Source organism: Cavia porcellus, unplaced genomic scaffold, assembly GCF_034190915.1.
Source record: "Cavia porcellus strain 051 isolate PalLab524CR breed Dunkin Hartley unplaced genomic scaffold, mCavPor4.1 scaffold_5, whole genome shotgun sequence".
Lineage (NCBI taxonomy): Eukaryota > Metazoa > Chordata > Mammalia > Rodentia > Caviidae > Cavia > Cavia porcellus.
The window spans coordinates 81,921,953-81,946,429 of record NW_026947488.1 but is presented as its reverse complement, the minus strand read 5'-3'; the positions used below and the strand labels follow the sequence as shown (position 1 = coordinate 81,946,429).

Sequence of the window (24,477 nt, the reverse complement as noted above, 5' to 3'; positions counted from 1 at the left end):
CCCAATCACGCGGTCAAGCCTCTGGGGCCACAGCGGACTGACCAATCCTGGGAAGACCAGCACCTTAGCGCGTCAAGTCCCGCCTCCGCACGCAGGGCTGACGGGTCGTGAACGGATACGGCGGCCGCGGGGGGCGGGGCCAGCGGCCTCCGGCGACTCCGCGTCGGGCTGGACTTCCCGGCTGCCGACCTACGCTCCGCCATGGCTCCCAAAGGCGGCTCCAAGCAGCAGTCCGAGGAGGACCTGCTCCTGCAGGATTTTAGCCGCAACCTTTCGGCCAAGTCCTCCGCGCTCTTCTTCGGGAACGCATTCATCGTATCTGCCATCCCCATCTGTGAGTTCCGGGAGCGAGGCGGGCCGGGAGGCCGCAGGCGGGCGAGGAGGACGTGGCAGGTTGCGCCGACCGTGAGGCCCACGCGCTTCCCAGCTGGCTGCGCTCTGGGGAGGGCGCGCAGCCTTCGCGCCTCGCACCTCTAGGTTGGGGCGAGGTGGGCGGCACCTCCGCGAGGCGCTTGTGGCGGTCCAGGTCCCCGCTTCGGACGCGGCTCCTCTAATTGAATGGCGGCGTCCGCGTATGTGTTAGTTAGACCTGCGGAGCTTATCTGTCTGCTGCCTTTTCTCACACCGTTTTCTTAGCTTTAGGAGTTTCTACATTTTTCAGGGTTAGTTATTTTGGAGAAACTAATAGTTTAGACGTGAATCCTGGCACATCGTCCTCATTCTACTGAATTAGGAGTATGTCCGTAGGTGAACCGATACACACTGCTCAGCGTCATTTTCTTGATTTGCAAAATGAGAATGAAGGGTCAGCAGTTTACCTTGTGTAGTCTTAAATAATCCTGCCAGAGCAGTTGTAATTCTCACTTGGATGGGACACTGGAGACTAGACCCAGGATCATTTTTAGATTCAGGGTTTAGGAATTTGAATCTTCAGGCCTTCATACTTTCATACTGTGCACCTTGTTGGCATTCAAATCCAAATATATTTTCCTTTTCGGCCTCATAAAACCCTACGTGCAGTTAATGTGATATGGGACCCCAAAATTCAATGGGGGCGAAGCACTGCTTTGATTTCCCGTAACAGCCACGTCAGCCCGAGAGGTGGTGGTTTGGGGCTACACGTGGCGTTTTGGAATAGCCTGAATCTAGTATAATAGTACCGCGATGAATGGCATTTGAAGTCTAGTGATTATGTAGAACTAGAGTTTGTTCTTATTTTATTACTTTAGAAATAGAAATTTATGTAGACTAAGAATACGAAGGTTATGTTTTTAAAACTGTCCTGCACTAGGAGAATTCTAAACTGTGACAGTCATTGCTTTTATTGAGTATCTCACTTTCGAAGAGACTCAGATACTGTATTGGATTTCCTAACCCCAACTGTGTTTCCTAACCCCTCCTGCTGTGTTTTACCACCAAGCCTATCCATAACTAATTCAGCAGGCCTTTGGAATAAGGTAGTAATGTTTTGTTCCTTTTTATCTCAATTCAGGGTTATATTGGCGAATATGGCACATGGATCTTATTCAGTCTGCTGTTCTGTACAGTGTGATGACCTTAGTAAGCACTTACTTGGTAGCCTTTGCATACAAGAATGTAAAATTCGTTCTCAAGCACAAGTAAGTATATTTTTCAAGTGAAAGTATGTATGATATACTACTTTTTTAAGTAGTAGGTTTCTTAAAGGTCACTTTGTAGGTGTGTTTCATTCACTAAGCATGAATTTGAAATACATATGCATATATACTTTGGAGGAAGGCGTATTTGTGCTAAGAACTGTTAGCTAACCAAAACAAAGACAGTGATCCATCTGATACAGTAAAAATGAGTTATGTGATAAAAATAGGAAGTAGATTTTAAGGGTAAAATGAGAACATGTAAAGCACAAGTCTTAACCTTGTGATTTACCAGGAAAAAAAATCCTACCAAGTAATAACATTTCAGAAGTCCAATGTAGAGTTCTTAATTGAAAACTATTTTGTGCTGTTCACTTAGTAAAGTGAAAGAAATGTGTGGGGGTACTTGTTTGTTTTTGGCAGTATTAGGGATTGAACCCAGGACATTTGAGACAGGGTCATGCTAAGTTGCCCACTCTGGGGTCAAACTTTTGTTCCGCTGCCTCAGCCTTCCAGATTACAGGGACTCTATGTGTGCAACCCAGTTATTTATTTATTTTTTTAATTAAACTGACATTTCAATGCTGGTTATATTTTTATAAGTGAATTTGATGTAAAGGATTATCATTTTTCTGTATTTTAAGATCATACATATTATAAAAAACATAGACTTAGTTTAACAATAGCTTTTGGAGAAGAAAACCCAAATGTAACAACAGTAGCTTTATACTTGAATTATAAACAGTTGTATACTCTTGTTTCATAAAGGTTAAAGTAGAGGGGGAGTGGAGATTGAAGAAAGATCAAAATTTCTTATATTTGAGTGCTGTGGTCCTCTGTGGGAAGTGGTGTGAATTAATGTTTAATTGGCAAGGGTGCTCTTTGAAGTTATTTTTGTGCATACTTTCGGGTTAGCAGGACAGTTCTTTCAGTGAGTCCCCGTAGATTTTGTATTTCTTTGGAAGTAATTTTGTTAAAGACATTTGGAATTTTGCTGAGATTTTAGGTGCTGGGATGCTTTGTATATAAATTATATTTTCATTTCTGTAGTGTTCTCTGTAATTTGAACACTTTCTTTGCTTGGATTGCTGTAGCGCTGTCCATTTGATCTCAGAAAAGTTGAGCACCACTCAAGCTTCCCTGCTGTGCATTGTATAAAGTGTGTTACTTTGCAGCCATCATCCAGGTGTTGCCTTGTTTTATGGCCTGTAGTGTATGTACTCCTAATTTGACATTATCTTTCTCTTAACTCATCACAGTCTTCTTTTTTTTAAAGTATTGAGGCCAGCTGCTTCCAGACTCCTGTAATGTGGGGCAGCTGCTTCCTGTGTATGAGTGTAACCTCGTCTTTCAGAATTGGGACTTAGTCCTTTTGACTCAGCCTTTGTGTCATCCTTTGAATGTGCCTTGTGCCATTTAGGGTTATCTCCTTTCCTTTCTATTCTTTTATGTCTGTTATTTCAAGACATAAGGAAACTTCCAGAGAAATGTTTCCTGAGTTTGATCATTCCATTGCTTTGTTATGCCTACATTAGTCTCTTTGGGTGATGAGGAATAGTACTTTGCTGAGGTGATGTCAGTTAACAAGGATTTATTATAAGAAATGACCATAAATGGCCGCAGCAGTTGAAAATGACCTCGGCAGCTTCCTTGCTGTCATTCTGGAAGCATAGGCACTCTGGTTTCATGGTTGCAGTTCTAATAGACCAGCATAGCAAGGTCATCTTTCTGGTTGGCAGTCCTTTTGCCAGCTGCCATTCTAGGAGACATCCCATCTTCACTTCTGTTGATCTGGACTGTGTTCTTGCGTGAGGCCTGACTGTCTGTAGATAGGGAAACTCAGAAGTGTCCTGTTGCCTGACTTCCTTTGTGATCCTCCTGCAACTTGGTCCTTTTGATGTTTAACATTTTAACTTGTGCAGCATGCCACTTTAAATTTACCTCTTTGAAATCAAAGCTGTATTTTTTTTTCTTTTTACCTTCTTATTTCTACTTACATTTTTCTTTTTCTTTTTCTTTTTTTTTTTTTGAGACGAGGTCTCACCCTATAGTTAAGGCTGTCCTTAAATTCATTATGTAGCCCAGGTTGACCTTGAACTCACTGCAATCCTTCTTTCTCAGTGTTAGGATTACAGGTGTGTGTCACCACACCTGGCTTACTTTACGTTTCTTTAAGGCAACTCTTAACATCTTTTGCTTTATGTCTCTCTCTCTTTTTTGGGGGGGGGGCAGGGCCTCACTATGTAGTTCAGGCTGGCCTCAAACCCACTACATAGCCCAGGTTGCCTTGACCTTGTAGCAGTCCTCCTGCCTCAGTCTTCTGAGTGCTGGGAGTACAGGCATGCATCACCATACTTGGCTGCTTTGTGTCTCTTATAACAGATAATGGTATATTTAGTTAAGTAAAATTTCAGTGACTTTCTAACTTAGTAGGCTCTTGAAGTGAATTTTTTTAAATTCATAGTTTTAAAGTCTTAATTTTGACATCAAAACTATGGATTTACAAAATGGTTAAGGCCCAAAGATCCACGTGAGAGTTGGCATGGTGGCTCATGCCTGTAATCCCAATACTTTGGAGGCTGAGGCAGGAGGATCACTGTGAGTTTGAGGCCATCCTGGGCTAAAAAGTGAGTTCAAAACCAGCTTGAACTACATGGTGAGACCCTGTCTGAAAACCAAAAAAACAAGCTGACAACAACAAAAAGACCCTGTGAGATGCTGAGGAGTAGTAGGAAATGATAGTAGAGGGGCAATGGCTTCATAATCTGGAGTTCAGTGCCACTTCTGTGTGGTATTGGGCACATATTTTGCCTATGTAAAAAGTTAATTTCTTACTACTATATTGCTATGGATTCCTGAAAATTTCCTGATATTAAAAAAAATGAAGGAAAAATGAATTGGTTCTCTCAGTTGGCTGACTGCTAGTCCAGTGGAGTGACCTCCATCGTATTATAAATCATTAAGTACTACATGAGAGTTTTTCCTCATAGCCTTAAGATAGAGGGGCAGACTCTTTGGAGTAACAGTAAGCCTAGAGTGGTTGTCCTGTGTCTGATATGTGAGTATAAAAATAATCTTGACTTAGAAATAATTTATTACTTGTTTTTTAGTCTTTTAGATTTGACATGTGAACAGTTGATTATTTGTTTTAATGATGTTCAGTGATGTCTAACTTGCAGCTAGTTTGTGTCCTAGCACCCTGATGGTTGTGTGTAGTTTTGATGTTCAGCTAACAGAATTTTACCGAAAAGTCATGCTCATCTCTTTTCAGTAGGTCTTTTATGGAAGAAAAAAAAGCAGTGGGATGTTAAGTTTTAAGCAATACTTAGTGCCCAGTCTGTTTTTAGAGAAATCTCTGCTTTTAGAGCCTGGCTTTTCAGGAATGAAAGAAGTGTCTGAAAAGATAGTTTTTACATAATAAAATTAGTCTTTGGAGTAAAAGTACCTTATACAGTCCTGAAATATCTCTGTAAAATGATACCCGTCTGCCCCTTGTTGCATTTTCCTTCGGGTTTTTAGAATTTGCTCCCTTTTACCTGTTTTTCTAAGTAACTTTGTGAATCTTTTTAGATAATGCATTCATTGAAACTGACAAGTTTTCTTTAGAACAATGTGAGTTCCAACTCAGTTCTTGGGTGAAAGTCAATCACAGTTTGTGATTACAGTATGTGGTAGAAGCACTTGGGTTTGACTAAGGATTGAAATGTATTTCCTTGAGTGGTTTTAGGTTTTCTTTGTTGGAACCCACTCTGATTTCTCCAGTTTTCCTCAGTACCCTGACCAGCAGTGGGAGATTATTTCTTGATATAGAATGCCCAGGTTTCTACATCACTGTTCCATGTCTTATTGGAATACTACCTTGATTGTTTTGGGTGGTTTTTTCTTTTTTCCTTTTTCTTTTGAAATAGAGTTTTCATATGTAGTTCAGGCTGTCCTTAAATGCTCTACACAGCTCAGGCTGGCCTCAAACTCAGCTGCAATTCTCCCTACCTCAGCCTTCTGAGTGCTGGGATTACAGGCATGTGCCAACATTCCTGGCTGATTGTTTTTGTAATAGGACTGATAGTAATTTGTTAAATTTGACTTACGGTCAGTTAACTGTTTTTTTTCTATATTTATGGCTAACTAGTTACTAGGTTATGAAAAATACACTGTGTGGAATTTAAATATTATGATTTTGAGTGGGTTTTTTGTATTTCACCATAGTTTAAATTTTATTATTTCATTAACAGCCTCATCTGATAAAATTCATGTATTTTTTGATAAATATATATTTAATTTTTTCTGCATATAACTGCACTAAAGATTCTGGTCTGAGTTCTTGATTAACATTTCTAGGCTTTTCTGGCTGACTCCGTATAAACCACTGGTGGAACCCTCACACCAGTCGCTCATTTAACTAGAAGTGATGTGGTCTATCTCTGTCCATGTCCTATTGCTTTTTCAAATGAAATTGTCCTTTGGGGTTAAAAAGCATAACTTTAAAGATAATTACAGTTTTTAGTTTCTTTTTCATTTTTTTCATTTTAATCAGTACCGGGGATTGAACTCACGACCTACTGCTTGCAAGGCAGGTGCTTGCGCCGCTGAGCTAAATCCCCAGCCCAAGTTTTTAATTCCTAATTGTTTATTAAGTCAAGTTTTCTGTCCTTTCATTTACTTGGAATTAAAATCACTTATCATTTACTAATGTATTACAATATTGCTGAATAAATTAGAGGTTAAAATGAAATATACTTATAGGACCAGGCATGGTAATACATTCCTGTAATCTCAGCACTCAAGACTGAGGCAGGAGCATCGCTGCAGGTTCAAGGCATCCTGAATTACACAGTGAGAGCCAGTCTTAAAAAAAAAGAAAAGAAAAAAGAAATAAAATGATTAGGAATTATGCTAATAGCATTTGACTTTTATATCCATATTAAATACCTAAACTTTGGGAAAATGCCTCTTTTAAACAGAAATCAAAGCACATAACTAACAAACCATATCTCGAGAATTTAATAACTAATGAACCACCTATTAGAAGTTTCATGAACTCTTTTGGGTAGCAGTATAATAAGCCATGCAGTTTGTTTTCTTGAAATGTATGGTATCATTCAGTCGCCAATACGAAATCAGAGTAAAGTGTTTTTGGAGTATGCTGTTCACCCTTGGAACACGTGGAAACTTCCGTTTTTGTCTTTTCCTTCCTTCCAGAGTAGCACAGAAGAGAGAGGATGCTGTTTCTAAAGAAGTGACTCGAAAACTTTCTGAAGCTGATAATAGAAGGATGTCTCGGAAAGAAAAAGATGAAAGGTTTGACTTATTTTAAAATGTTAGTAGTAATCAGAAAAGGAGGTACACTGGAGAAAAATAGGCTTTTGAGTTTTGCTTAGCAAATGTGGCTAATGGAATTGAAGGTAAATTTTGGAATCATAGCATTGGTAATGGAAAATAGTAGTAGCTGACTTTTTGCGGTTTTATTAGCACGATCCTTTCTTTGGAGCTATTTAACACAGTTAATTTCTTTTAAGGAATGAGGTAGGTACTACTGTTAGCTCCATTTTGCACCTGGGGACACTAAGGCACAGAAAGCTTGGGTAAGTTGCCCAGGTTTGTAGATTAGTACATAGTGGCTGTATGATAGGAAATCTGACTTGAGTGCTTTTCCTATAACTGCTATAAAGGAATTGAATTTAGGCGAAGACAGAGCCTCATTGTATCCAATCTTTGTTGTTGATATTTGCATGACCTTTAACGTGTCACCTAATCCCTGAGAGTCTGAAGGGTTTACACTGTGTTACATATGACAGTTTCTAGGTGGTAGTATTTCTGGTCCTGAGCTTCCGGGGAACATCCAGTTCTTAGATGGAAATTGAACCAATTTATTGAGTAAAGGAAAGAAATGGGTTGTCTTCTATGTGGCCTGGTTGTGTGCTGTGTGTTAGTCTCCCTCTCAGTTTTTTATGTCAGGTCCTCTGAAGTCTTAATATTTAGCCTGTGTACCTGAATGATTGAGACTGTGCATAAGAGTTGTCAGATGGTTTAGAAGAGACATGAGTTTGCTTGTTTTTCATATACCTTAAGTTTTACTATCAGCGATGTGCTTGATTTGTGGGACAAAATTTTTGCCATACTTTGATCCTGTGGGAACTTGTAATATTAAAACAAAGTCATGTAATTTGTTTAGATCAGAAACCATTTTTCAAAAATACGTGTGTGAGGACCCTGGGGTGACAGCATTTGAGTACTAACTGTAGCTCCTAGCTCCCAGGTGCCCAGGAAAGCGTCTGCAGTCCTAATAGCTTTCATGGTCTGAAGGTAAGCAGCATGCGAGTCCTTCTAAATAGAAACTTTCCTGGCACTGAGTCTTGGGAGGACTTTATCAAGAAGATTCTTATGTAAGGGACACTGAGTATCTAAGATACTTTGAAAAAATTTTTTTTTATTGAATTGCATTAGAGTAGTGTTTCTTGAACTGGGGTGCATATCATAACTACTCAGCTTTCAAAATGCTTGTTACAGCTGTTAAAAATTTAGGCTGATGATTGTGTCTGAGATGACAAATGCCCACCACAGACTTGCCTCATTTGGCCTGACACTTGTTTTTAATGTTGGGATCTGTTTCGTGTTTATGTAGTTGTTTCTGATGGGTCAGAGTTGGATTTGAGAATGAAGCCTCTCTGTCATATGATGGCATATTTTATAAGTAAGGTAGATAATTCATGGATGTATAAAATGCAGACTGTGAAAAAATTATAAAATTTCTATCCTTGTTGTCAGTAGAAATTTGTACTGTTATTTCTGTACTGATGACTGACTAATAACTGAGAGCTGAGACTCTCTTAAGATTTGCTAAGTTTTTCCCTCAGAAGACATACTGCTTGTAGGAGATTTGATCTAAGGAAAGCTTATCAGCTCTTTTCCTAGATCTGTATCTCTCTCTGCAATCTTTAGAGTATGTATTCTGTACCTTTTGGAAAGTGCTTTAAAATAACCCATTCATCTAAGGATGGAAATAAGCAGAGGAGAGTTGAAGATTCATTCATGATTGCCCCTAGGGTATGAGTGTTACTTATTTTTGATTTATTGGTGATCTGTCCTCTGGTAATAACAGTAGTTGTTGGGTTTCAGCTTTTCTGTTAAGGGAGCTCTTCCTAGAAGAGTGACTCCATGGGAGGTACTCTCTGAAGCTAGATTTTTCTATGAGTGAAGCTTTGAGAAAGAGTACATTCAGGGGGTTTAAATTTTTATCAAAGTAATGAGTATATAGGTGGACCAGAAAGAGTTCCAAAGGCTGTCAGACAGGTCTTGACTTGTGTATACTGAAGGATACATGATAATAATTGGGAGCAAGGGTAACATAACTAATACATTGGGCCTTCTTTCATCAAAACTGTTGTGAAGATGATTGGAATTCAGAACATGCTAGAAAAGGAGGTAGCTAGGAAGAAATGTACTGGAGATTGAGTAATTTAAGCAGTAAAGGCATGCTAGGAGATTACTTGAGGTGCCTAAGTTTTGTGTGAAAAATGAATGCTTTGCTTTCATAGATCTTTCTAAGGATGGTAAAATGCATTTTCTCCATGCGTGTGTTGAGACAGGGTTTTAATGTGCTTTCCAGGATGGCCTTGTGCTGGCCTTAAACTTGGAAGTTCTGAGATTATGCGTATGTGCCACCATACCTGGCCAGTTTTAAGTTACCTATAATTTAAATTTTACATTTAAATTTCTTTGAAATCAGAAGGGATTTTATATTTGATACCTATACTTAATGTAACATCCTCCTTTTCTCCCAAACTTTGAGTACATTGAAAATTTATTAGCTTCAAGGAAACATGGCATATATGTAAAAGAGTAGATTTCTTATGATGAAGATAAGGCCCTTTAGTCCTTTGGCCCTTTACAACCAAACTTGTTGACTTTGGATTAGGACATTTAAAAAATTCTTGAAACTCATGAAAAAAACTCTTTAGCTGTGTTCATTATCCTTAAGGTACATGAAGGTGGTAGGAGAAAGCGTTGCTTGGCACTGAAGAATGGTATCTTTTTCAGCCAAAGCAATTCCTTTCAGTCTTTTCAATGAGGACCCACAGTAAAACAATCTATTTTACCTTTTTTGCAGAATGCATTCATATGTGTACATTCATATATGCAAATGTTTTACAGACTAATAATTACCCTGCTGTGTGGTATAGTCTTTACTATTTTTGTATTCATTTTTTAAAAATGCTGATCTCAACCCACTCAGTTAATTTCTCTGGGCAGTTGATGCACTCAGAGCATTTCACATCCCACTAATAGTTTACAATCTACTCTTAATAATTGCTTTACAAAGTTAATTAACTAAGAGTAATACAGTCAGCCATTCAGAGGTACCCTGGAACTTCTCACTTGTGTGGAGGGCTAAAACGAAAGACAGATGAAATGCTAGTAAAAAATAAGATGAAATATCAGAACAAGTAAGACAATGAAAAGTAAAGGGGTTTTATAAATTTAAAAAAGTCCTTTTATGATAAAGCTGATTCTTTGAATTAAGGAAAGATAGCTAAGACCACAGACAACTTTTAGTTGTAAGGATTGTTTTCTTCAGATTGAATTTGAGTGCGAACTCCATACGCAGTACTAGAGCCTCAAGCCCAGGGGCTGGCCACAGAGGCTACTGAAGCCTGTATCCATCAGCCAGGTATTGTCAAGGCGTATTTTATAGGTGTGGACCTGGAGAAAGATGGCTGTTAGCGGTAGGCTCTTCCTCCATAACCCTGGCTGACTGGGAAGAATGGTGACATACCCATCAACTGTTTCACCATTGGTAAAAGGAGCAAAATAGCCTTTTTAGTGGAAGAAAGAGGGGACATTCTTACTAAATTTATTGAAAATGCATTATCAGCCTTGAGCACTTAAGGAAAAACTGAAAACAAATGAGAGCCATGTGGTATTTAAAGTTTTTAGCCATATTTATAAACTTTTGACTTGCTTCTATGTCTCTAGAATCTTGTGGAAGAAGAATGAAGTTGCTGATTATGAAGCTACAACATTTTCCATCTTTTATAACAACACTTTGTTCCTGGTCTTGGTCATTGTTGCTTCCTTTTTTATACTGAAGAACTTCAACCCTACAGTGTATCCTTTAGAAGGCTGATTAACTTTTTCAGATGCCTAGGGACAGTGGTATTGTAATTTAATGGGTATTATAGAGGAAAGAAAAACTGTTCTGGGAATTTATCCATTAAATAGCCCTGACTATGGACAAGTTTCTGGACCCTTAAAAGAATAGTTTTGGGTCTGATTTAAAATTTTTTTAAACTTTGTAAATTGTGATTTTATGATGAAAAACAAATGTTACAAAATAGGCTTGTACTGTGTACGTGATTATGTGACCTAAATGTTGTAAAAGGAGTCAAAGCAAACTTACCTTCTTTGATAGCTCCTGCCGTAACCAAATATATCTACTGTTATTTTGGGACTTTGAGGTTGGGTGGATGGGCTGTGTAGTTAAGTAAGCACAATTCATAATTTTTAAAAGTGTATCAGGCTACTTTTAAATTGAGAGTTGACTGAGAATCATTTGTCTCTTATTAATGGTTATCTACTAAAGGTGTTACCCAGACTTAGCAATTGGAGATTTATGAGTGATATAATATCAGATACTCCTACAGTGGTTTGTCAAAAATAGCCAAGTTCTTAGACTGAGAATAGCTGCAGACTTTTTCATAAGCTGCAGCACTGCAGCAAGACAGTGATTGATAGGAGGCTGGCTTTTCCCTTGCTGTTAGTGGAGGAAAGCAGCACGTATATGTCTTCCTTATGTGTTCCTCAGTCAGCTGTTCTGGGGGTTAAGCGAGATTTGGGTGTTCTTAGTAATCGTCTATCCTAGATCTAGGTTCGCTGTGTTTTGTTTTTAAAATCCGAACACATTCCTGTGAATATTTTTCACTCTTGTAAACTGTATAGACAGCTACCCCTCGTTTTGGTTATACTGAGTGTTGGTGGGAAACAGTACATTCCAAAGAGAAGGACTGTTTTTATTTGATTGAAAAACTAATATTTCTTCCTTAACATTAAATTCTTCAGGAACTACATTTTGTCCATAAGTGCTTCATCAGGACTCATCGCCCTCCTGTCAACTGGCTCCAAGTAGACCATGTCACTTGGCACCCTGCTGTGTATTATGTGTGGCCTGTGGTGTATGAAAAAGGAGCAGGGTGGTCAGTGTGAGAGACACAAGATGTTTTTATAGTCTCTGGAGTTTGAGGGTTTGAAAGAATGTAACAGAATGTAATTCGTTATTTGTTTATTGGCTCTTTGTGACAGATTGGTGAAATTAAATGAATTGAAAGGGAAACTCAGAGTACCAGAACATTTATTAAAAGGCAAGAAGACTTGTAATGCGCTCTAATAACAAGTGGTGAAAATAACTTGTTTCCTTGATCTGTCAGAGGTCACAGTAACCTGTGGGCTGAGCTGTTATTATTTATAATAGTAGCAAGAAGTTAATAACTGGTTCTCTGCGTTCCAAGCACAATATTACAACTTTTTTGAACCATAAATATCAGAATGAATTGTCTTCCCAGGGGACTGAACAGAAGCCTCATGTTTACAAGGCTCTGAATTTGTTAGTTGAACATCTCTCCCCACCCTTTGTTTTTGTTTTTTTTAAATAAGAAAGGCAGCCAAGGTAGAAGTAACCTAAAAATAGTGCCGCAGGGCTATGAGAGTTGGCCTGGAGAGTTGAAGCACACACTGTTCATCTGTATGACTTTGGCCCTGGGTGGCCACAGAGGTCAAGTTGACCCTGCCATGTTGGTTTCATAGGTTGTCATTGGAATCATTATTTTCCATGACCATAGTTTCACACCACTGGAAAAAGTTGAGAGAGAGAGACCCGCTTTCCTGATATTGACACGTAAAAAAACCAAAGTGATTTTGTGAATGTAATTCTGGAATTCTAAGAACTCATCAAGGAATTTGCAGTGGTGTAAATGCTTGTCAGTGTTTTTCCTCTAGAACTTTCTTAAGTTCGACTCTTTAGTCTACAAGTTCCTGTCTGTTGTGAACAAAATATCTATCTCTTCAGCCCTAGAGGGTACAGCTGAGAGCAGTCTTGCATTTTTTACTAATGTATTTATAGATATTATCATTTATTGCCTGTACCATGAACTGAAAAACTTTGACTTTTTTTTTTACTTATCATTAATGATACTGGTTTCATAATTCTGTAAGCTTTTGGCAGCATACATTAATTTCCTACAAGTTGTACCTTAAGGGGAATATATTGCTGATCTTTAGTTTTCATGTCAAAATTTCAGGTGAACTTTATAAGTGATACTTATTTATAACTTTTTAAACAGTATTTGTCAGTTTAGCATTTACTTCTGTGCTACTAGACGTGTTGGTGTACTGCCTCCAAGAACTTTTGAAAGAGGGGCAGGAATACATTTGCATAGTGACTCCAATTGTCAGTGTCTGCATTTGGGTTTAATTTTCATCATTCCTTCTAGAAGTTGGCAGTTCTTTACTCTGCTGTATTATTACCCGAGTGGCATCATTGGCTAAAATGGAGTGAATAAGGAAGAGATAGACTGCAAAGTACAGCTGGGTAGCACATAAAGAGGTTCATTTTTGTTATATTCTTCATTTTTATTTACTTGTGATTAAAAATTCTTTGAAAGTCAATAGTTTGGTGATGTGGAATTCATGTACCCCAGTACATTTGTTTACTTGATGAAATGATTCTTAGACAAATCTTAAAGTGTAACCAGAGCCGAACCAAATACATTTTAAACTATTGGTGAAAACTTGCCACTAGAGGGCAGTGCCTGTGTACGTGAAAAAAAATTGCCACCATTTTTGGTATAAAAAATTGATAAAATTTGTGGGAAAGTGAGTAAGCAAAACTTGTTTTCTGTCCTTTTTCATTTTTATCGGTACCGGGGATCGAACTCACGACCGCCTGCTAGCAAGGCAGGTGCTTATGCCGCTGAGCTAAATCCCCAGCCCCTTGTTTTCTGTCCTGAATATTTCCTGTGGCACTTTTTAAAAAAATCCTGATACTGTTCTCCAACTTTCTATGCATTTATGTGTATGTGATTGTGTACTCAGAGTTGGACAGTTTATGCTAAGGATTTATTGTAGTACTTGTGGAAATTCAGAAATCTTTCTTCAGTGTTCTTATCATCACAAAGAACTATGCAGTACATAGAGTTGCGATGTGCTGAATCAGACTAAGATAGTAAAAACCTGCAGGGGAATTTCCATCTTAAAAAGACCCTTGCCTAATACCAGTAAAATAAAAGGTATTCTGCAGAAATTGGGATTTAAAAGGATTGCATTCCTATTTCCACACTTACAATGCAGAGAAACTTAGTGGTAAACACATTCATTTGTGAATTTTCGTTTCCTCATTTACAGTTCAATAAAAATCTTGGATTTTGAAATGTGCAGGTTGTCCTATTTGGTATATTACTGTGATTTAGAAAGAATAATTTGAAACAAGGTGTGAGGTTATCTGCAATATGGAAGTTGAATGTATACACATGATTTTTTTTTTTGGTACTGGGGATTGAACTCATGACCTTGCGCTTGCCAGGCAGGTGCTTGTGCCACTGAGCTAAATCCCCAGCCTAAAATGTTGAACTTTTTTTTTTGGTACTGGGGATTGAACTCACAACCTGACACTTGCCAGGCAGGCGCTTATATCACTGAGCTAAATCCCCAGCCCTTAATATATACATAATTTTTAAGAAAAGTCTTTATAGTTACTGATCAGATATTTGTGAGATGCTGGCAGGCATATTATAGTTACAGTAAAGAGCAGATGCCAGGCCATTGCCAGTGTGTGCCTGCTGTGCCTTACTGCTTACCTTCTTTCCAAGGTGCTTGCTGGTTATGGCTCTTTCTGGGGAACACTGAAGGTATGTCACATGCTGATATACATGTGTGGAGAAAACCAGTTTACAGATACACGATTGGGCACTAATGGTTATGTGCTGCCTCCCCAGACTCCCAAATAGGATAATTAGAGGACATTTCGGGGGGACTCTTTTGACTGGTAGGGTTAGATTTTCCATGAAGATAGTTAAAAACTAACTCCTGTTTACCTTCTTCAGTTTTCATTGCACTTCTTTTCTGATTGCTGAATTTGTATTAATATTCATGCTTTTTAAACTGAATAATTCTTACACATATTAAGAAATGCATAGAAGTTTAAAGCCCCCCCCCCCAATTCTTAACTGGAGCACTGATCTAGAACACGAAGTGTGTAGATTCTAATCCTGGTTTTGCTGTCAGAAAGCAGTGTGATTTTCGGCATATTCTTTCATCCATTCTGTTTTTCTCATTGATCAAAGGAGGTAGGTGGCTTTGCAGATGGCTAAGGTTTCTCATAACTGCCATTTGCCTGTGACTTTTGGAACTTATTTATAAAGATGAAGTGTCAGTTCTTGAAGTGGGAAGCCAGGCACAGATTCCTGGTTTGAATTTCTCCTGCCTAATGTCAGTATAGGGATGGCCACCACCCAGATTACCCTTTGGAAGGGTAATATGTTTCTGCCAAGAAATTCTTAAGAGGAAAAGAAAATGAGCGTGTGTAGAATTGTTTCTTCTTAAGAACATAATTGTGAAATATATCATCTGCCTTATTTACCTTAGCAGATAATTTGTATTTTTAAAAATTGGCTGGTCCCAAAACTATTTGTATTTGATTTTGGTTTGCATATTTTTTTTTTAAAGTGGGCTTGAGAAACCTTAACCTTAGGGCAGAATGTTTGTAAATCCAGAGAAAAAAGTAGGTAATCATACTCACCATTAGTAAATGTTACCATTAGAAAAATGTTTAAAAAAAAAAAAAAGAAAAATGTTTAGATTAAAATTTAAATCTCAGTTTTGGTCACTGTTTTGTTGAGTACTCAGTGCAACTTACTTGTCAATATATTTAGTTGATTATTGCTTATTTAATGGTAACATTTTGTATGTATGTAAGAGTATATACATTGCTTATGCCTTATAATGAAAGAGTAGATAACTTGGGAGATTGCACAAAATGCTTTTATTACTCTAAGCAGGTAAGTTAAACTGCATTTCCATTAAGATAGTGGTCATTTATGGTCAGGTCATTTATGCATACATTAGTTCACTGGATTGAATACACAATGAACAACTGGAAAAAGGAATCCATTTCCATCATTAATCTGATAGTCACAGGCAAAATTTCAAACTTCTATCAGACTACAAACAGTAGTGATCAAAAAGAAATATTTATTGGTTTCTAACATTGTAAGATTTAGAACTTAACTATGAGGTAATTTGGAAGTGATGACAAAATAGCATTTTAAGATATATTTCTTCTGTACATTTCAAAGTGATTTCTCTAATTATCTGATTTCCAGGTAATTAGAATTTTGCACATTTTCAGGTGTCCAAATAGAATTAAAAGAACCTCTGTGTGTGTGTGTGTGTGTGTGTGTGTCTGTCTGCCTGTCTGTCTTTGAGTCTTTGAGACCGGAATGTGCTGTGCAGTTTAGGCTGGCCCTGAACTCACTTTGTAGCCTAGGCTGGCTTGAAATTTATAGTGATCCTCTTGCCTCAAAAGCCTCCTGAGAGCTGGGGTTACAGGTGTGTACCACCACACCCGGCTAAAGAACCACTCTCAACCCTGAAAAAAGTAAGACGTTTCTTTCCTTGCTTGCTTGCTTTTTTTATTTTTTAAACTGGGACTCAGACTCAGGTCCTAGAGCTTGCCTGGAAGGTGCTATGTTGCTGAGCTATATCCCCTGCTCTTCCCTGAACAAATATCCACACGAAGTATATTCTCAGTTTTTCTCAAGTGGGATATTAGTGAAGTTAAGTAGCCAAAGTGGAAAGGCTAGATACACCTCAGATTCTGAGTGCAGCAAGACTATGCCTGTTTAATCCATGCAAAGAGTTTTCATGCATATATTATGGTATATATATGATTAAAATCAGGAATTTCTTGGACATTTTCCTTTTCACTGGGAAAGTTAATAAGTTCAGCATATTCAGAGTAGTGACATGTCTTTCACAAAGCCTGTGATTTTCATGTTAGGAACTCTCATATACCAAGCATTATATTAAAAAGTCCCAGTGGTGAACATTTGCCTTTCTGGGTATTTACAGGTTCACTTACAAAACTGAGCATATGTGTTTTTAAAGCTCAATATTTAAAACTTGGAGAATGTTTACAAGCAATTAAAAGTATAAAGCAGGTTTTAGTAAAATGTGGAAAAAGTGAACACTCAGTTGTACATACAATTTATTCAGAGCTTAAGTTTCCATGTCAATATAACTCCCTGTCATACACTATCCACAAGGTCTAGTTGAAGAGTGGAGAACTCATTTGTCATCTTTACATGTAAATGGACATAACATTATTAGAATCCTAAAAGACACTCTGAATACAATGTATAGGACAAAGCATCAATAAGTACTTAAAAGGCAATGAAAGCATGATTTTAGAAACTTGTTGAATGACAAATGAAATAAAACTTGGTAATATGAGTATGAATTAAAATGTAAAGTTTCTGTTCTCCCAAGCAAGACTTCTAAATGAGGATATCCTGCTCTGTCTCTTAGCAATTTATGTTACATCTGTGGATTTTGTTCTTTTTGAAAAAATATATCTGTACAGCCTTCTTTAACAAATACCTGAAAGTAATGTCTTTTCCCCTATTGTTCTTTCCCGTTGCATAAGCGTGAGGTGTACAGAGCAATGCAAGGAGAGGGGACTCCAGTCTAAGATAAGAAAATAGAATGGATTTCTTGGTTATGAGTTTTCAGATGTGCTTAGAATTCAGGTGCACAGTGATAGCAACAGCAGACACCAGAGAATCCAGGGACACTAGAGGTTGAGCAGCAGGCTGCTAAGTGATTCAAAAGGGTGGCTAACAACACCAGTCTGTACCGGGTACAAACTGCTATTTTACCCATGCAGCTTCTGTGGCTCATGCATTGCCTTAGGATCTGTAGTCCTTTTTGCTGTAGGGCTTATTGCGTAAAATGTTATCAATTTCATTTACCACATGTGATGTCATCTTTGGGAGAACCTGAGAACAGGAGAGGAAGAATGTAGTTAGCATGTTGTCTTGTGCTCAGTATTAAAGGCATCTATTTATAAAACAAAGCTGAATTATAAACTCCCCATTAGACTGTAAGCTGCTTGGGGTCAAGGATCTTGACTCATGAGAAAAATCATGAGAGAAAGCTTATAGAAATACAGAACAACTGTATTCTGTAGACATAATGTAAACCGCATGTAATTTAAACATTTCTAGTGGCTGCTTTAAAAAAGCAAAAGATAAAATTAATGCATTTTTATTTCATTATATCCAAAGAATCATTTCAAGCATGAAATCAGTGTGATAAATTAAAATGCTGATTTTTGTTATTAAGCCCTGCATATTTCTGTAAACATTTTAAACCCCATATCTACATTTGGACTAGTCGCCATTCAAGACCTCAGTGGCTATGTGGCTAGAAGTTGCGGCCATAGACAGTACTGGTCTAGAGGCTGAGGAAAGACTCCTAACTGGTGTTTGGAATCCTTGCAAAGGCTGACCAGGGTTAACTGGCATCACAGATAAGAAGTGCTAACTCAGATATACTGTGTGGTGGAGCTGTGGAAGTAGAAGTGGAGGAAAGAGAAATTGAGGTACTGTGGCAAGGTTTTTGAGTGTCATTTTATGGAGCTGAAACTTTAGGCAATGGGGAACCTCAGGGATTTGAATCAGAAGTAAGTCTTTCAACCTGGAGGTAGTTAGAAGGGTGAGTTAGGAGAGGTGAGGAAGGGACATGTATTTGGAGCATTGCAGTGCCCGCTGGAGACAGGGCCACAAGGGTAGTGGGGTGGCAGAGAAGAGAGTCTAGAAGACAAGCATGGTATGGGTTTGAGACTGACTAGTTATTGATATAGTTTGTTGAGATTGGAAGCCAAAGGAACAGCCATCTGGGGATAAGTTTTTAGTAGTATATGTTGATCGAGGTAGAATTAACTTGTAGGCAGCTAAAGTGCAGCTTTGGAGCTTGGTAGTTGCAGAGGACTGGAGGTGAGGCTTTGTGAGCCACTTGCATGGATGTTCACACTGGAGCCCTGGGAAGGATAAGCCTCATCCAGGGCCTGCATTGGTTGTAGGAAGTGGGCCGAGGACACATACTCTTTTTTTTTTTTTTTTCATTTTCTTTTTTGTCTTTTTCGTTTTTATCAGTACCAGGGATCAAACTCACGACTGCCTGCTTGTAAGGCAGGCGCTTATGCCGCTGAGCTAAATCCCCAGTCCCAAGGACACATACTCTTAAGACAGGCACAAAGGCTGACTTTCTTGCTGGAAAAGTCTGACCCTATGTGGCGACTGTGGTGAAATGCAATTATGATGACCAATTCTGAGGTTTTCGCCTCACCCTTCCTTTGCTGCAATGCTTCTGGCCAAGGTGACCTTGTCTCCACTCAAGTGCTATTCTCAGAAGGCTTAGGATTTGGCAGAACCGTGGAGCTTCTTAGCCTGGGCAGCTTTTGGTTCTGGTAAAAGTTTTGCTATCTGAAGCTCCTAAAGGTAAAGTTTGATTACCTACTGGCTCTGAGTCTCATGATCTAAACAGGCAATGCATTATTTAAAAGTGAGACTGTAAAAACTAGACTAAAATTTGGAATCTGGATTTGTTAGAAGTTTTGTGTCTATGTCAAGAGAAAAAATTCATTATATCAAGGTACATTTAAGATAGAGATTTCTAAAAGTCCATAAAAGTACTTGAGTAAAACATGGAAAATATGTAATAGGAACAAAATGAAGAGGAGCCATACTCTCAGAATTTTATCTGAAATCATCCAGGTTTTTAAAATGTTGGCTACAATTATACATTTTAAGCTATTTAACAGGTCCATGTCTTCTCTTCCCCTGTCAGCAGCCTGGCTGGAAGAATTGATGGAGTGAAAGGAGGTGTGGCTAATGGTCCCTGCGCTGGTGGCATCTGGGGAAGGCCTCCCTGACTGGAATCACTGTTAATCTGTGCTATGGAGATGATGCAGGATTTTGCTAGGCAGGGTTAGCCACTTGGGAGGCAGAGGATGGACCACTCTTTACATCCAGGGACGTAGGTCTGCTGGTGGCTGGTGGCTGGAGATTAAGGTTCTGGGGAGGGGTGTGTGAGTGTGTGTGTGTGTGTGTGTGTATTTTGGAGTACTAGGGGCTGTAGGCTTTGATACAAAGGGGCTGGCTGCTCAGGAGCCTGGATTTCTCTGGGTAGGTGATGGGGAGCCTGGGAGACCCAGGGAAGCACTGGAGGTGGTGATGCTGAGGCAGTTCTGCTCACTAGTTTTAGGTAGAAGTGGGAAAGATGAAGACCTGTAGGGCTGGGCTGCCTGCAGCTGTAGTTTCTGTCCTGTCTCTCCCTCCAATGGAACATCTGATTTGTATCCGCCTCTCCAGGTTTTGTATGCCTTAAGCACATTCTGTCCTTTGGAGCAGCTGCCTTCCCCACCTGCCAGAAAATTCCTTTTAAGGGTGGGCACTCCACACTTTGCATTCTTCTGTAGCCAATCCTACCAGTGCTGGGTGTATAGAGGTGGAGCAGAAAGTTTCTGGGCTGCCCCATGCCCCATTCCTAGGTAGTCTTGCTGCTTGGGTAACTAACACTGCTTTTCTCCTTTCCTGTGAGCATGGTTGCCTCATCCATCCTTTACCAGCCAGAGCTTTGCTGGGGAGGAAATGCTTTGTGAAGAAAAGTGACTCACAGTTCCCTCTGTACGCCTTTCCTTGGCTGCATGACCTCCCCTGAGATGGCATGATCACCCCGAGTTAGCATAGTAAGAACTCTGCATTCCTCTCTCTCTGCCAACCCATGTTTGTCTTTTCCAAACCTGTGAGATTGATTACTCTCTTCCACCTCTATATCCTAGACTGCTTCCCCTGCCTTTCATTTTTTGCTTTCCGCATGCGGGTAGAGTCATCTTTATGCAGTGGAAGCGTGTCCCTTCTCTTAAAACCTTCCAAGGAGTTTTATACATGAAGGATAAACTGCTGTCCACAGTGTCCTGGGAGGTACGGTGCCTGCTCTGCACATCAGTGCATCCCGCTCCTTTTTTCTTTGCTTGCAGCACAGTGACCACATTGGCTGGAGGCCGACAATGTCTGGGAAAAGCCAAGTTTCCTCCTGATTCAGGCCTTTGTACTGTTCTCCCTGTGCCTGGAATAAACTCCTGGGCTTTTCAAATGCTCTGAGAAGGATGTGAATAAATGGGAAGGCCTTGAAATAAACATCAGCAGAAGGACCTTTTGCAGAGGCATGAATGGTAGGCCCCGCATTTTCCTATTATTACAACAGCCTGTTTACTGAGTAGCTCTTTTCACAACATGAAATAATTTTGTGTTTTTTTTTTTTTTTTTTTTTTTTTTTTTTTTTTTTTTTGAGACAAGATCTCACTATACAGTTCAGGCTGGCCTTGGGCTCACTTTGTAACCCAGTTAGTCTCAAATCAGCCTGCTTCAGCCTCCCAAGTGCTGGGATTACAGGAATGCACCACCATGCCTCGATAGCTGTCTTGTGTTTATTTTTATCTGTGTCATGGAGTATAAGCTTCTTAGAGATTGGACAGTGTCTTTCTTTTGTCCTTGGGTATCACCAGTGTCTGATAGAGTAGGCTGTTGAATCAATTAAGGGATAGATTTCTTAATTGATTTTCTCAGCCAGCTCATGAGCAGTTTGAGAGCAGGATCTTGTTCTTTTTTTTTTGTTTTTTGGTCTTTATCGGTACCAGGGATCGAACTCATGACTCCCTGCTTGCAAGGCAGGTGCTTATGCTGCTGAGCTAAATCCCCAGCCCCCCAGGATCTTGTTCTTACTCATTACAATACTCCCACCCCCTACTCTTGATGCCAGACAGAATGAGTGCTCCAAAAATATTAGTGGAATAAAAATCATTAGATTGAATTTTAGTTCTTTTGTTTACAAACTTTCCCTCTCTCCTGTCCTCACTGTGTAGAGCAACTCTGTGGAGCAGCTCCGGGAGGGAGCCTTCTCCATGAAGAAGCAGGCCCCACAGAATTTTGGGAATGGACCGAGTTCTTGGAAGCAGAGAGGTGGTAGCACTTTACCCTGCTCTATATTCCCAAGAGGGGTTGGTGGGAAGCCAGTCTGTACCATTTAGCCCCCTGCCTATTCTGGGTTGTTACTTAAAAGGGCTTTTTTACACTCTTCTGAAGTTTGTCTCTACCTCTGTTTAATCTCTCCTTTTGAGACAGCTAACAGGAACAGGAACAGGTGGATGGGGGAGAATCCGTGAGACAGTTCTGTTCCTCTGTGGGTAAGAAAGAAACAGATACTCATCCTTGCCTGTCACAGCAAGTAGTGACTGGCTCTTCCTAGGGCCTTCAGTTGAGCAGGCTCAGGACTGAGGTGTGGTCACAACAGCTACCAACCTCCACCACTCTGCTTAGCTGGAACACCAGGACACCCTGTGGCTCCCACCTGCCCTCCTTTTGCTGCTCCATCTAAAGCCAGGACCACAAGCCATCCCTGGGAGTAGGGTGGGCCCCCTCATTTGCTTCTAGGGAGATAGGATTGTGGAAGTCTAAATAGAATTTTTGAACCCATTTTGTCTTAAAGCTTGGCAAATGTTTGTGCAACAGTTATTGGATGAGTGATAACTAAGGGCCATATAATATGCTAGGAATTAGAAAATCAGTGGAGAATCAAGGCCAGGTCTCTGGCCTCTGAAGGTGTACAGTCTACCAGAGGAGACAGGCAGGTACACATTTATTATGATGGGAAGGGGAAAATAACAGGAGGCTAGGAGATGAGAAATGAGGACGGACTTGGCACAGAGGAGCTTGGTAATACCTGTGGAGGGAGTAAATGACGTGTATATTTTGTCCCATTTCTATTAGATTTCAAGTAGGCAAGTAAGAAGGTATTTATGGTTAGGCCTAGGAAACCAGTTGCTGGGAGTAATACTGGAATGCAGTGTTGTACAGAGAACAGCCATCCTGAGAAATTAGGTTTGGGCACACTGCCTGTTAGTAATCCTGGGGGCAACCCTGGATTTGTAAACCAAAAGCTTTCTGTTGCTTCTTACGCCTTTGTTCCCCTACTCCCAGACAGGTGGAGACATGTTAAAGGCACCATGGCATTCCCAGTAGTTTGCAGGAAAGGGCTGTAGTACTTGCCTGAATGGCACCGAGGTTTTCAATGAGTTGCTCAGGAGTAGATGATCCCAGAAGCACAGAACTCACGCCTTCATTTCTCAGGCACCATGCTGGGAAGAGAGAATAGAAGATCGGTGTGTCAGAGTTTATAAACACCAGATACAGCTGTGTTGCAGTCAAAATTTATTATCTTTTTTGTGGAAAATCCTCTCTGGGATTAAAAACCTGAGCAGCACCCCCTGTTGTGCAGGAGATGGATGGAATCTATGCATTTGAATTGTGGGATTAGGGTTCTTATGCTTTCTAACTGGGGCTTTCTGCTAGCAATTGAGCATTCAATCCAGCTTCCCACCATAGGAATACATCCTTAGCTTGCTCTTCTGTCTCATTCTCATTACTATTTTTAGTGTGCAGTCATCACCATTTTATTTTTATAACACGGGATTGAACCCAGAGCCTGCACACAGCAAAATCCCCAGCTCTTTTTTTTTAAAGACAGGATCCATCTAAGTCACTAAATTGTCTAAACTGGATTGATATTTATAATCCTCCTGCCTCAGCCTCCCAGATGGTTAGAATTACCAGTGTGTGTTACCATGCCTGGCTGCAATTATCAGCATTTTTAATCCAGTTTGAGAAGTTTGTACCACTCTAGGAAGATCTCTCGTGCATGTGAGTAGTTATCCCTATACCTACTCCAGACCCAGGTGACTGGTAATCTACTTTGTATCTGTAGGTTTTCTTTTCTGGACATTTCCTCTGAGTGGAATCAAGTACTGTGTAGTCTTTTGTATTTGGCGTTTTTTACTTAGCATGCATAGTTTCTTCATGTAGTAGCATGTGTCAGTGTACTGTGTTTTCATTACTGAGTGGTAGCCACTGTGTGGGTGCACAGGGCTTGCCTTTTGGGTGGTTTGGCCACCTTCAACCCTGCCAGCACTGCCCTCATTCAGGTGCTCGCCTGCTCTCTCCTGCAGACTGGTTTTTGTACTCTTCCTTCAAGTTTTCCACCCCTTCCCCATCTAGCTTCCTCATATCCATTGCAGTTTCTCTAAATATAATTCTGATGGTGTCACTTCCCCAACTAAAAGTTCTTTAACTTGTTCATGACAAAAGCCCTATTTAAAAACCCTCATTTTTTGCCCGAGTATGCGTTACCGTTTAATCCGCCTCTCCAGGATCACGTTTCCCTGACTTGATTTTTGTGCTTTGGGAATGTGTCCTCTCCATCCCCAAGCTCCTGGCTCCCCCACCCCACTCCCATGCTTTGCTCACACTGCCCCCTTTGCCTGTGAGGTGCTTTTTGCTGCCTCCCTTCCTTTGCCTCACTGATGTCTACTAAGTGTTTGAGATTCCCAGGGTATCACCTTCAGAATCCCAGGCTGGTCTGGGTGTCCCTACTCTGAATTCTGTAGATCCCATTCAATTCTCAATACTGCAGTATTGCCAGGAGCTCTGTCAGAAGTCTGAATCTCTCTGGACTCATTCACTCTTCTCTACAAGAGTAGGAGAGTAGTTAATCCCCCTCAAGCCCCTTGTTGGGGTATATTTGCCAGGCTGTGCCATAGGAGTGGAAAAGTGAGTTTATTCAGTTTTGACCAAATTGAGATAGTAACTGGAGAACGCAGAAGTACTCCAGTTTCTTGACTGGGTAAAACCAAAAGTCAGGGAATACGCATGTGTAGTTTTGGCCTGGCTTTGGCCCACCCAAGGGCCCAGGAAATGTT

The 24,477-nt window shown here is 39.9% G+C and overlaps 2 protein-coding genes across 3 annotated transcripts in view; one reads left to right on the top strand and one right to left on the bottom strand.

Moving 5' to 3' along the window:
- The first annotated feature begins 127 nt into the window (after positions 1 to 127).
- Positions 128 to 14,039, top strand: Ssr3 (signal sequence receptor subunit 3). The gene is made up of 5 exons (XM_003476309.5): positions 128 to 334; positions 1,493 to 1,619; positions 6,816 to 6,914; positions 10,590 to 10,721; positions 11,673 to 14,039. The coding sequence occupies exons 1-5, from the start codon at positions 202 to 204 to the stop codon at positions 11,737 to 11,739; spliced, it is 558 nt and encodes a 185-aa protein (XP_003476357.1). The 5' UTR covers positions 128 to 201; the 3' UTR covers positions 11,740 to 14,039.
- Positions 14,040 to 15,622: 1,583 nt separating this feature from the next.
- Kcnab1 (potassium voltage-gated channel subfamily A regulatory beta subunit 1) overlaps positions 15,623 to 24,477 on the bottom strand; it is a 418,900-nt gene continuing 410,045 nt past the window's right edge. For both annotated transcript variants that reach the window (XM_003476307.5, XM_023560240.2), the window contains exons 13-14: positions 22,772 to 22,860; positions 15,623 to 17,659 (exon numbers count right to left, since the gene is read on the bottom strand). In XM_003476307.5, the coding sequence (XP_003476355.1) occupies positions 17,570 to 17,659; positions 22,772 to 22,860 (179 nt within the window). In that variant the 3' untranslated portion in view covers positions 15,623 to 17,569. The remainder of the gene's footprint in view (positions 17,660 to 22,771; positions 22,861 to 24,477) is intronic.